Source organism: Prosopis cineraria, unplaced genomic scaffold, assembly GCF_029017545.1.
Source record: "Prosopis cineraria cultivar Desert tree isolate PC_DT_omini unplaced genomic scaffold, ASM2901754v1 PC888, whole genome shotgun sequence".
NCBI classification, from domain to species: domain Eukaryota; kingdom Viridiplantae; phylum Streptophyta; class Magnoliopsida; order Fabales; family Fabaceae; genus Prosopis; species Prosopis cineraria.
Genome location: NW_026556213.1, coordinates 1,150 through 14,337, shown reverse-complemented (window position 1 = coordinate 14,337; position 13,188 = coordinate 1,150). Strand labels below are relative to the sequence as shown.

At 37.3% G+C, this 13,188-nt stretch overlaps 1 protein-coding gene across 1 annotated transcript in view; it reads right to left on the bottom strand.

Moving 5' to 3' along the window:
• Positions 1-9,833, bottom strand: part of LOC129298689 (twinkle homolog protein, chloroplastic/mitochondrial-like) — a 29,544-nt gene extending 19,711 nt beyond the window's left edge. Inside the window, exons 1-3 of the mRNA XM_054937108.1 lie at positions 9,777-9,833; positions 2,814-2,996; positions 1,777-1,908 (exon numbers count right to left, since the gene is read on the bottom strand). Of these exons, the coding sequence (XP_054793083.1) occupies positions 1,777-1,908; positions 2,814-2,990 (309 nt within the window). The 5' untranslated portion in view covers positions 2,991-2,996; positions 9,777-9,833. The remainder of the gene's footprint in view (positions 1-1,776; positions 1,909-2,813; positions 2,997-9,776) is intronic.
• Between the last annotated feature and the right edge of the window lie 3,355 nt (positions 9,834-13,188).

The window sequence follows — 13,188 nt, the reverse complement described above, 5'->3', positions numbered from 1 at the left end:
GTAGTGCTGAGTCCGAGTTAAGAGCTTTGGCTCAAGGAATAATGGAAGAGTTATGGCTGAAACGAATCCTAGAAGAGATACATGTCGAAGTGGACTCACCATTAAAACTTTATTGCGACAATAAGGCAGCTATAAGCATGGCCTTAAATTTTGTTCAACATGAGAAATCAAAACATGTGGAGGTGGATAGACATTTCATCAAAGAAAAGGTGGAAGAAGGAATCATATGTTTGATTTATTTACCTACAAACCTTCAAGCTGTAGATGTTTTGACTAAGGGATTACACAAGCCCGCATTTGGAAGTTGCATAAGCAAGTTGGACATGATTAATATCTATGATCCAACTTGAGCCATCTATGATCCAACTTGAGGGGAAGTATGGAGATATTGTATTTATTGTAAATATTATTATATGATTATTAGGAGTTAATAGGATTTATTAGAATTATTAGCATTTATTAGCCATTTATTTGCTTGTCTCCTAGCTTTGTGTATATATAGTTTTCTGTATCATACTATTATGATCAATGAAAAATCATATTTCTCCTCTCAAAAATCCCACATGTACTAACTGGTCCAAAGAAACTTAAGATAGCTCATTCAAGTCAAAATTCATTGGCTACATTTGATAAAAGGGTTTCTGATGTAACCTTGAGATATGGTCAGATTTATAAGAGGAGATCTAGGGAGCAGGTGGGTGTAGAAAAGAAATACCCAATGGATCAAAGTTAATATCCTTAGGGTCCAAAAATTAAGGATTAAGTCATGATGTATGGTAAGGTGGCTTAGATTCAGTCTGAATACGTGGGTCACCTTTTTGGCTTTCTTATTTTGTTGTTGCTGTTTTGGGGAGCACTCAAGAATGTTGTGAAAAGCTAGTTAGAAGGAAGGAGAGTGCTGGTCTCTCAAACACTAGTGAGAGGCTGTGTTCTTATTGCTGTGTTATTTCTTTTGTTGTAATTTTCATCCATAGGGAATAGGGTTTTGGCCAGAATCAGTGAGCTTCTCTTTTGTAACATTGATTCGGTTTCTAAGTCTTAATATCAAAAACCTCAGAATTTCCTCATTTATTTCCTTCTTGCATTTAAGTTCTGTTGAAAGTAATTAATATAGAGCAGAGATCTATCAGTTTCACTTCCTATCTCTCACATTCCATAATGATGCGACTACATGTGAGTGAAATACACAAGGCAGTAGCAAGATTATCACATTCTTATCACTCAAAAAATATAAAACACTGATTTACGTATGAGAATTTCCTTGATCGTCTTAGATTACCTTGCAATATTGTCTGTAATAGGGATCCTCTCAATTTATCCAGAATCAAACATGCCAATTTCAGAGAAAGCACAAAGTTTGTAAGGCCTGCTTGAAGAGTGGGTCCCACCTGAATTGAGATGCAACAATGTACCTGGACCCCATATGCTGTGTGTCTAACTATTTTGTAATTGATACTATTAATTTCAATGAGAAATTAAGAGGAATCCCTTCTTGATGTCTACCAAGGACCTAGAAAGCGTAAGCATTTTTTACTTCCAGACAGAAGTTTCTGAATAAAATTCTCAACGTTCTTACAAGATTAAATTTGGAAGCATCAACACTTGCACATGCCTGATGGCACAACTAAATCAGAATCAGAAGTATCCATATATGCTTTAAAGTTTCAAATTATGTCTAATACTAGTGTCTGAGATGTGACGGATACTAACACAACTTCATGAAAGTGTTTGTGCTTCAAAGCATTATTGTTGAAAGTCAAGCATGAACTAGCTCACCCTGTTCTCCATAGAGCAAAGTGCAAATTTCCAGCCAGCAATCCGAGTGACATTACACAGAAGAGCATCAATCCACTCACTCTTCCCTGAATTGGGAACCCCGGTTACTATAGTTAACTCCCCTGGCACGACCTGATATAAGTAATACAGAATACAACAAAACAGAATAATCCATCACCGCTCAATAGAAAGAGTTTTATCATTATGTACCAACTGTTAAGTGATAACCATTATCTTTATTAAACAGTATTTTAAAACTAGACCAAAAAAATAAGCATAAAACATGGATGCCTAATGTGCTTCATACAAATTAAGATCTGGAATCATGAACACAATTTTAGCAATCTAACATATCTAATATTAAACTTGTTCCCTTTTACATCCACTAAAGATTGTGTGGAGTCTTCATAGTACTGTCAAAGATGCATCTTATTAACTGCCCAATAAATTATACACTATGCAACTCCATGCCTGATGAAAATCATAAACCATTCGTTTCTTTTATTACACCAGATTGCAAGAAACAAGAACAGTGCAGGCTGTGCAGAAAATTAAGGAAATGTCAAAGGCATAAAAGCAATGTCAAATGCTAATGCAAAATATAGGGAAGCAACAGGTTTAGTCAAGAAAATTTCGTTATGAAGAATACAAACATTTGCGCACTGTTTCTGTCCATATTATAAATTCTTGAGACGTGAGAAATGGTTAGAAACTCATGAGTGTCCACTGTGATTTATATTTAGATTTATGCTTCTTTTGCTTAACATATCATAAATTTCATTTAAATTATGTTCGGTACCTGGAAACCTAAATGCACATTTTTTTCCAATAACCTGAATGTAAATTGAGAACAATTTAGCTCTGTTATCCAAGACGTCAGGAGTCTCAAGAATCACTTCATTCACACTATAGACAACCTAGAATTAATACAAGATCCTTATTATTTGTGGTGTATTTTATTCAATAAATAGTTTAGCAAGTCAAATTTATAAAGCTATCACAGTTAACAATATAGAAATGCAATAAATTGCAATTACATTGTACAAATAATCAAGATTTCTCCACCCTGTTGAGACACCAAACTCATAACCTAAGGTTCGATGATAATATGCATCAATCTCATCAAAGAAGTCCCTGAAATTAAACAATCCACGTATGGGATATAATTCTGCATTCTCAATCGTTTCCCTCAGTGCACCAGCACCTAAATACATGAGAACCTGTAAATAAATCATGAAGTATAAGGTTGGTACATTGATCATTGAGCAAATTACAGACAAACAACTTCTAATGGCTCTTCATGACAAGTTGGCTAGATAGTGCAGATAATGTGCATTTCTCTGCATGCGCGCGGTGTGCAAATCCAAGCTCTGCGAGATGCAGTAACTAGTGTAAAGCGTAATATCAGTTTAGCCCTACGTTTGGATCGAGAAGAATGGGTGGGATAAGTTAAATATTAATTTTGACATTGTCTTTGAGTTAGATCAGAAGAAGAGAAGAGAAGACAAACAAATAGTGAAAGAATAATCCATTTAGCTGCTGTGCTCTATTCAGTATATTTTCTATACATATAGGCCACAGGAGAACAGAAATTATGTAGAAATTCAAGGTTTCAGCCACATTGACAGGGATTAGGGACCAAAACAGGGATGCTAATTTCCATGCTAGATTTTCTCATACCTTGGACAATAGTTTTTGTCTCTTTGATTATCATACATGCCCCAAACTTAGGAATGGAGGATAATGGAAGAGTCTAGCTTTTTTATTTTTCGTTTTTTATGCCTGACCTTCTATACTTGTTAGTTGGTTGATATTGATATCCACTTTTTATTCAAAAAAAAAATCTAGGTTTAATTTCATTCTCAACTTTATTAGTATTAGATATTGTAGCTATTATTATCAATTGAATGAGCAATAATTAGCTAATAGTTTACCCGAGGAAATAGGTATGAGGTCAGGTTTTCAATCCCTTTAGCAAAACTCCCTCTGGTCTTGTATAAATCACCTTCTCAAAGGAATTGATAGTGCTTTTCATAAGCCATTTTACATAAAAAGATTGATCATTGTGGTTGACCTATATTTAATGTAAATATTATTTATTAATAAAGGGGATACTGTGAGGAGTAAAAATAGGGATTTTGTAGATATCCTATTCCCGAATATCCTCTCCTGATTCCATCTCCTGATTTCTTGGAGATTTGATCATCTTCTCACATGTATAAATCAGTGTACATACTCTGGGATTCAATAATAAGAGTTTTTCGGTCTATTTGCTACATGGTATCAGAGCAACTAGCAGATATCGACGCCGAAAACTCTGAGACAGAAAGCACCGAAGACGAGACACAAGAGTTGCACCCGATTCACACTTCTCCAATGTCGAAGAGTGATGGGTCCTCGCAAATCGATCCAGATAAGGCCGGTAGTCCCCTCGGGTCGATCACTGGTCATGACGGATCATCGGTGCTCGTGGTTACCATGAAACTCAATGGCTCGAATTATCGGGTATGGGCACAGGCTATGCGACTTGCGATTGGAGGCCGAGGGAAGATGGGTTACCTCGATGGCTCATCAAAAATTCCAGAAGAGTCCAGAACGCAGGAGCTACAGCGATGGCATACCGAAAATTCGTTGGTATCATCGTGGCTGATCAATGCCATGATTCCGGAAATTCAACAGAGCTTCATATTTCTTCCATCAGCTCATGAAATCTGGAAAGCTGTGCGAGATTCATACTCTGATGGGAAGGATTTGGCGCGAATATATGAGCTTAAAACAAAAGCATGGTCACTGCAGCAGGGAGAACGTGATGTCACGGCTTTCTGGCTGGAGCTGAATACCATCTGGCAGGAATTAGACTTGATGACAGAAGTGGAATGGTCTAGCAGTAATGATGCAATCCGTTATAAGGAGCAAGTCGAGAATGAACGGGTGTTTCAGTTTCTTGCAGGACTGAATCAATCTCTAGATGATGTACGGGGGCGCGTTCTGAGCCGTATGCCACTTCCATCCACTAGAGAAGTATTCTCAGAGGTACGTCGAGAGGCTTCAAGACGCAAGGTAATGACTCCTGGAGCTATTTCTGCACCAACTTCTTCCTTGGACACTGCTGCACTTGTGAGCAAGGGCAGTGATTCAAATCATAAGAACCAAAAGGGGAAGGTCACTTGTGAACATTGCAAGAAGATTGGGCATACCCGTGACACTTGTTGGGATATACATGGAAAGCCAGCCGATTGGAAGCCGAAAAAGGGCAAGCAACGAAGTTATCAAACTTCTCATGATGTACCGCCAGATAAACCAGACTCAATACCTGAAATTGATAAGGAGCAACTAGGTAAGCTACTTGAGATGCTTAGTGTGTTGCAGAAGAATGAGAAAAACCAGAAACTGAATCCTACTGCATCTGTGGCCACAAAGGTAAATGTGCCTTACTTACTTCTAATAGTAACCCCAAATGGATTGTTGATACTGGGGCAACTGATCATATGACCTCAAATGTTAAACTATTCAATACCTATATTCCTAGCGCTGGGAATGAAACAGTAAGTACAGCTAATGGATCTTCCTCGTCAATAGCAGGAACAGGAAGTGTGGTTATTTCTAAAGTCATGAGACTGAATCATGTTTTACATGTACCTTACTTGGCTTGTAACTTATTGTCTATAAGTAAGTTGACTAAAGAGGCAAATTGCTGGGCTCATTTCTGTTCTACTCATTGTATTTTTCAGGACCTCTTATCGGGGAAGATGATTGGCAGTGCTAAGGAGCATAACGGTCTCTACTATCTCGATGAATCAACCGTGAGTAGTCTTTGGTCTCGAATCCAGTGTCACATTGCAAATAAAGACTTTAATGATCTTATGTTATGGCATAGGAGAATGGGTCATCCAAATTTTCAATACTTATGTCGTTTGTTTCCTGAATTTCAAGTTAATAAAATTTCTTCATTTCACTGTGCTGAGTGTGAACTTGCTAAACATCACAGATCTGTGTTCAAACCTGTTGAATATAAATCTACCCGTCCTTTTTCCATTATTCATAGTGACTTATGGGGTCCTACTCGTATTGCTAATCGTACAAATACTAAATGGTTCATTACATTTATTGATGACCATACTAGAATGTGTTGGGTCTACCTATTACAAGATAAATCTGCTGTGCCCTCTGTCTTTTCTCAATTTTATACAATGGTAAAAAACCAGTTTGACACCACAATCCAAGTCCTCCATACTGACAATGGCACTGAATACTTTAATAAAACCATGGATATGTTCCTCACAGAACATGGAATTGTCCATAAAAGTACCTGTCCTAACACTCCCCAACAAAATGGTATTGCGGAACGGAAAAACAAACACCTCTTAGAAGTTGCACGTGCCTTGCTCTTCACTTATAACGTTCCCAAATATTTCTGGGGAGATGCAATTCTTACCGCTACATATTTAATCAACCGCATGCCAAGTCGTGTCCTCTCATTTACCACACCTCTTGAGAAATTAAAAGAATCTCACTCCATTACTCATCTTGACACCAACCTACCACTTAAAATTTTTGGTTGTTCCACTTATGTTCACTCCCATCACTCCCAAAAGCTGGACCCTAAAGCCATCAAATGTATCTTTCTTGGTTATTCCTCTACACAAAAAGGGTATAAATGCTTTGATCCTCATACCAAGAAACTTTACATAAGCCGAGACGTTAGCTTTGTTGAGCATGAGTCCTTTTACCCAAACACTTCAAGTCAGGGGGAGAGGGGGAGTGACTTTCAGTTTTTGGAAAGTGAAAGTGAGAGGCAAAGGGGTAAAGAAATCACCACCATTCATGATTCTGATCCCTTCATTCTTGCACCAACAAACTCTCAAATAGAGTCTGAACTCTTAAACCCACAGTCCACCGAATTCAGGGTCCAATCTCCTAGGCCAGAAACTGAAGTAAAAAGTCTTTCAGATTGCACTGAAATTGCTGGAAATGCACTGGAAAAGACACCCATAGTCTACTCTAGGAAGAAATGGCGAGAAAGGGAGACTGTTATACCTGAAGCACAACCAGAATTCGAACCACAAGAGGCTCCTGAAGCTGGGAAAGCGGAGACAGACTTACCGATAGCCCTCAGAAAACAACCCAGAACTTGTACACAGCACCCCATCCAAAGGTTTGTGAGCTATCAGACTCTATCCTCACAATTCCGCACTTTTGTAACTAACCTTGATAAAGTGAAGATTCCCAATGATGTATATGAGGCCCTTAGCATACCAGATTGGAAGAATGCTGTGATAGAGGAGATGAATGCTTTAACAAAAAATGGCACATGGGAAGTTGTAGAGCTACCAAAAGGGAAGAGGGTTGTGGGCTGCAAGTGGGTGTTCACCCCAAAATATGATGCTGCTGGTAAGTTGGACAGATTAAAGGCACGGTTAGTGGCAAAAGGGTTCACCCAAACATATGGCTTGGACTACAAAGAAACTTTTGCCCCTGTAGCCAAGCTTAATACTATCAGAATCCTAATCTCTGTGGCTGTAAATCTGGATTGGCCTCTCCAGCAGCTAGATATTAAAAACGCCTTCCTAAATGGTGACCTTAAGGAAGAAGTCTTCATGACACTACCTCCAGGTTTTGAGGCGGGAAAGAACAATCAAGTGTGTAAGCTTAAGAAATCCTTGTATGGCCTAAAACAATCACCGCGGGCTTGGTTTGACAGATTCTCGGAAGTCTTGAAGAATGAAGGATATAAGCAGGGATTGTCTGATCACACAATGTTTGTAAAAATGGAAGGTGGTAAGAGGTGTATTCTCATTGTATATGTTGATGATATAATTGTCACAGGTGACTATGAGGAAGAGGTAGATAGAGTAAAGAAGGCTCTTGGAAAGGAATTTGAAGTGAAGGATCTTGGTAACTTGAAATACTTTCTGGGCATGGAGGTTGCAAGATCACAAAAAGGGATTTATATGTCTCAAAGAAAATATGTTCTCGACTTGCTTACTGAAACAGGAATGTTGGGATGTAAACCTGTAGAGACCCCTATTGTTGTGAAGAAGAAGGGGAAGAAATTAATAAAAGATATGGAAAATCAAGAAGATGAAGTTGAACCTGAGGAAAATGATTGTGAAGAAGAAGGAGAGAAGAATGAGCCTGTGGAAAAAGAAAGATACCAGAAGCTAGTTGGGAAACTGATTTATCTCTCTCATACTCGACCAGACATAACTTTTGCAGTAAGTGTGGCAAGCCAGTATATGTGTGACCCTAGAGAAAGGCATATGGAAGCTGTATACAGAATCCTAAGGTACTTGAAGGGGACACCAGGTAAAGGATTATTGTTCAAGAAGCAAAGTCTACGATCAATAGAAATCTACACAGATGCAGATTGGGGAGGAACATACAAGGATAAGAGATCAACGTCAGGCTACTGCTCATGTGTATGGGGAAACCTAGTTTCATGGAAGAGTCAAAAGCAAAGAGTGGTCTCAAGGAGTAGTGCAGAATCAGAACTAAGGGCGTTGGCCCAAGGTATATCAGAGGTACTATGGGTAAGGCGAGTACTAGATGAGATATACGTCAAGACTGATCTTCCACTGAAGTTGTACTGTGACAACAAGGCTGCCATAAGTATGGCGCTAAATCCAGTTCAACACGAAAGATCCAAACATGTGGAGATTGATAGACATTTTATAAGGGAAAAGGTTGAAGAAGGAATTGTGTGCCTTGTCTACATACCAACAAAGCTTCAAGCTGCTGATGTACTCACCAAAGGATTACACAAGCCAGCATTTGATAGTTGTATAAGCAAATTGGACATGATTAGCATCTATGATCCAACTTGAGGGGGAGTGTGGTTGACCTATATTTAATGTAAATATTATTTATTAATAAAGGGGATACTGTGAGGAGTAAAAATAGGGATTTTGTAGATATCCTATTCCCGAATATCCTCTCCTGATTCCATCTCCTGATTTCTTGGAGATTTGATCATCTTCTCACATGTATAAATCAGTGTACATACTCTGGGATTCAATAATAAGAGTTTTTCGGTCTATTTGCTACAATCATTAATTACTTTCTTCCAATTTTACCCTTTGGCAATTTTCTAGGAGTAGAATAAAATGTTACATATGAGGAACAAAATGTTCTTAAAATGATGCACTTAATAAGGGTAAACTACAAAATTTATTTCTTTTTCAAACAGCATCAATAATTTTACTGCCCTTTCTTGATTCTGGTGAGATAGCTAGAAGTGATTTACATATAGGACCACGGGGATAGATGATAACTGTGTATAGATTTCAGTAAAATGACGTGTGTATAGATTTCCAGTTATAACATAGTATTTATAGATGATATAAACGAAACCATACTTTTGTCATCTTTGTATTAGAAAACTATACGGTTGCTATATTTTAATGGAAAAATCTAGCAAAGATACAAAAATATGATTCAAGTTTAATCTGAAAACATAAAACTGAATGAAAATAAAGGAAATATAAAAACAGAAACAATAAAGCAAACCAAAAGATATCCAACAAAAATATCATGTTGTTCTCGTGGATAACATCCAAAATCTGACAGGATCTGAATACTCCTTCCAGTCCTATTTATAAACTACGTCCAACATATTTCATCAAAACCAAGAAAAACCTTAAATCTCATTAATTATCTAAAAATTCAACAAGTTTCTAAATCTACCCCTATAAAATATACACTTCAAAATAAAATACTCCAACATTTAATAACCTTCCTAGTATTTAATAGGAGCAAAAGGGTAAAGATTGACACAAAAATCATATAGGTATCCCATAAATAAATATTCTCTTCCTGCCCTATAAATAAGACTAGGGAGTATACATATAGATATAGATATAGATATCTATATATGCTTTTTTATATTTTCAGCACAAGATTTGCTGCAGCAAATTTGAAGAAACATCCATTTCATCATTCTTTCATTGATAAATGCATGTGGTAAAGAGGGGGAGGGACTTACAAAACATGCTGATAATTACCTCATTTGCATCTTTGAACTGAACCGATCCCGATTTCTTTGGCCACTTGACCCTCCAGCATCTGCAAGCACACAAAAAGAAAATAAAATAAAAAAAAATGGGAAGGTTACTCTTCTCTTATATTAGGAAGAAAATTTTTGGATAAAGGAAAAGTTATATTAGAAACTAAAAGGAGCAAAGTTGGAGGATAAGTCCATGCACATAGCACTAAAGAAAATTGTGAAATAGGATAAATTAGAGATTAATTATTATTTATTACTCCTAATTTATAGGGATGTGATTAGCCAAGAATATGGGAGTAAATAGGGAATGTGATCTGATTTTATTTTTTTTCCCTTATAACTGATACATGTGCACTATATATATCACACACATTGTAATGAGATACTCAACTATTCTGATCCAAAAAGCCTACATGGTATTAGAGCTTAGTGACTCTGACTTGGACAACTCAATGGGACGCTCAACGCGAGGAGAGAGCAAAGTCAAGCAGCCCTAGAACCTCTTCTATGGGTCTTGGCGCCGAGGTTCCTCCATTGCACACCCAAGGCAAAGCTCTGCACAGGTTGAGCTCTGCCGTCGACAGGTCTTTTGTTTTGATTGTGTCCCAAAACTTCAATAGGCAACTTGGGCTTCATCACCGGTAGAGCTGGTAAAAAGGGCCGGCCCGGCCCTGTAGGGCCGGCCCTTAAAGGGCTCGGGCTTAAAAGGGCCAGCCCTTTTAAGCCCGAGTTCCCTTTAGGACCCTGATATTTGAAGCCCGGCCCTTGACATGGCAGGCTCAGGGCCGGCCCTGCGGGCTTTAGGCCCTTTTAATTATTTTTATTTTTTTAAAATTTTTTAATCAAATAAAAAATTACTTCATTTTAATATAATACTCAATCAAGAAAGGTACAAAAAAAAAACTAACTAAATAACATCTAAATGAACTAAAAACACAAATAAAATAATAGCAATGTAATAAGCAATGGATCGACTAAGCCAACAAACATCCAATCAAAATTAGAAGAGTAAATGTTGAACTGAATGAATCATTATCATGGATCTAGATGAATTAAGGGATTTAAGGTTATATTTTTTTTAGAAAATAGTAGCCAAGGATTTTTATATGAAATTTATATCAATTAAGAATCAATTGTTGTCAAAACATGAATGAAAAACAAGCTACAATGAACTATTGTTAATTTAAAATGAGTTATTATTAAAATCTAAATGAATACTTATTGATAAAGGCTAACTCGAATCCACAAGTATCTACTCGAATTTTGACAACAAGTGATCCTTGATTGATATAATTTTGATCAGTGATTCTTCATTGCTATTTTTCCTTCTTTTTTTTTTTTGCCTTCCATCCTCAGTAAATATGAGCTAATATGTGATGTGGAGTAAGATTTAGTTTAATTTTTTTTTTCAAATCTAAAAAGAGTGAAAGTTATGATAATTAATTAAAAAAAATGCATATACGGGCTTAAACGGGCTGGCCCTCGGCCCTGCAGGGCCGGCTCTTTTAAGCCCTAGATTAAACGGGCTTAAACGGGCCGGCCCGGTTAAAGCCCGATTTACATTTTGCAGTTCTATTTACAAGCCCGGCCCTACTCTTATACGGGCTTTAAACGGGCTAGCCCGACGGGCTCGGCCTGTTTTCCCGGCTCTAATCACCGGTGCCTCTATTTCTCTAAATCTGACACTAAGGTCAAGCAGAAGTGGGAGACCGAAAATGCAATGGAGGCTTCATGGCTAATCACAGCCATGTCCTCACAGGGTCGACGCTCATATATGTCCTTACCAATAGTGAAAGATATCTGGGATGTTGTTCGAGAATCATATTCGGATGGTGAAGATGATGCCAGAAGAATATATGATCTGAAAACAAGAAGTTGGCAGATCAAACAAAGTGATCGTGATCTCATAGAGTTCTGGTTGGAACTCATTGCAATGTGGTAGAAGATTTATCTCAACAAAGAAGAGGAGTGGTCATGTCCTTGTGCTGCTGTGTAAGGTACAAAAAATGTGTTGAAGATGAGCGTGTGTTTCAATTTTTGGCTAGTCTTCATTAGTCATTAAATGATGTTCACAACAGAATCCTAGCTCCCTCTCCATTACCCTCAACTTGTGATGCCTTTGCTGAAGTTCGTAAAGAAGCTTCTTATCGAAAGGTGATGCTTAATGACTCTCCTTTAGTTTCTTCTTCATCTAAATCCTTTGCTTTGGTCAGCAAGAGTCTTGATCATCGATCAAAGGATACAAAAGGGAAGGTGTCATGTGATCATTGTAAGACTGGGACATATAAAGGACAAGTGTTAGGATCTCCATAGGAAGCTTGCTGATTGGAAACCACGCAAAGGAAAGGCATGTGGGGTACCAAGTACTCTGACACTACATCAGACAGACCTAGTTCTATGCCCACTATTGATAGAGACCAATTAACTATGCTTCTAGAGATGTTAAATAATCTACAACGATCAAAAGCTTCATCTCAAACTATACATATGCTTCTATGGCTATGCAAGGTTAATAGTAATTATGCTTTGAATGCATCTTTCCATAAATCCTGATGAATTGTTGATTCTAGTGCCTCAGATCATATGACTGTGGACTCTACTTTGTTTACATCTTATCTCCATGTAGTTGGCATGAAAAAATTGATATTGCTAATGGAACTTCTTCTATTGTTGGAAAGGAAAGCATAAGTATCTCTGATTTTTTATGATTAGTTTCAATTCTTCATATTCCATATCTAGCTTGTAACTTGTTGTCTATCAGCAAATTGACTAAGCAAGCCCATTGTAATGCTCATTTCTTTTTTACCAATTGCATTTTTCAAGATCTATCATCAAGGTTGATGATTGGCAGTACTAAAGAATGTGATGGGCTCTACTACCTTGGTGAATCAACTGAGTAATCTTTGATCTTGATTCGGTGCAATCTTGTGTCCGCCTCTAAGATAATGACCTTTTGTTATGGCATAAAAGAATAGGTCATCCCAATGTCCAGTATTTAAGTCATTTGTTTCCTCAAATTTCATCAAATAAAATTTCTAGTTTTTATTGTGACACTTGTGAATTGGCAAAAAACACCACATTCTTCTTTCCCTGCTCTGATTACAAAGCATCTAAACCATTTTTGGTTATTCATAGTGATGTTTGGGGCCTTTCGCGTATTCTGAATCAAACTCAAGCCAAATAGTTCGTTGCCTTTGTAGATGATTATAGTCGTGTCTATTAGGTATATTTACTCAAAAAAATCTAAAGTGACCTCTATATTCATTGAATTCTACACCATGATTCTAAACTAATTTCACACCTCAACACAAATTCTTCAATCCGATAATAGCACTAAATACTTGAACAAAAACATGAGTGATTTTTTTTTAAAGCAAGAGGCATAGTCATAAAACATCTTGTGCACAGCC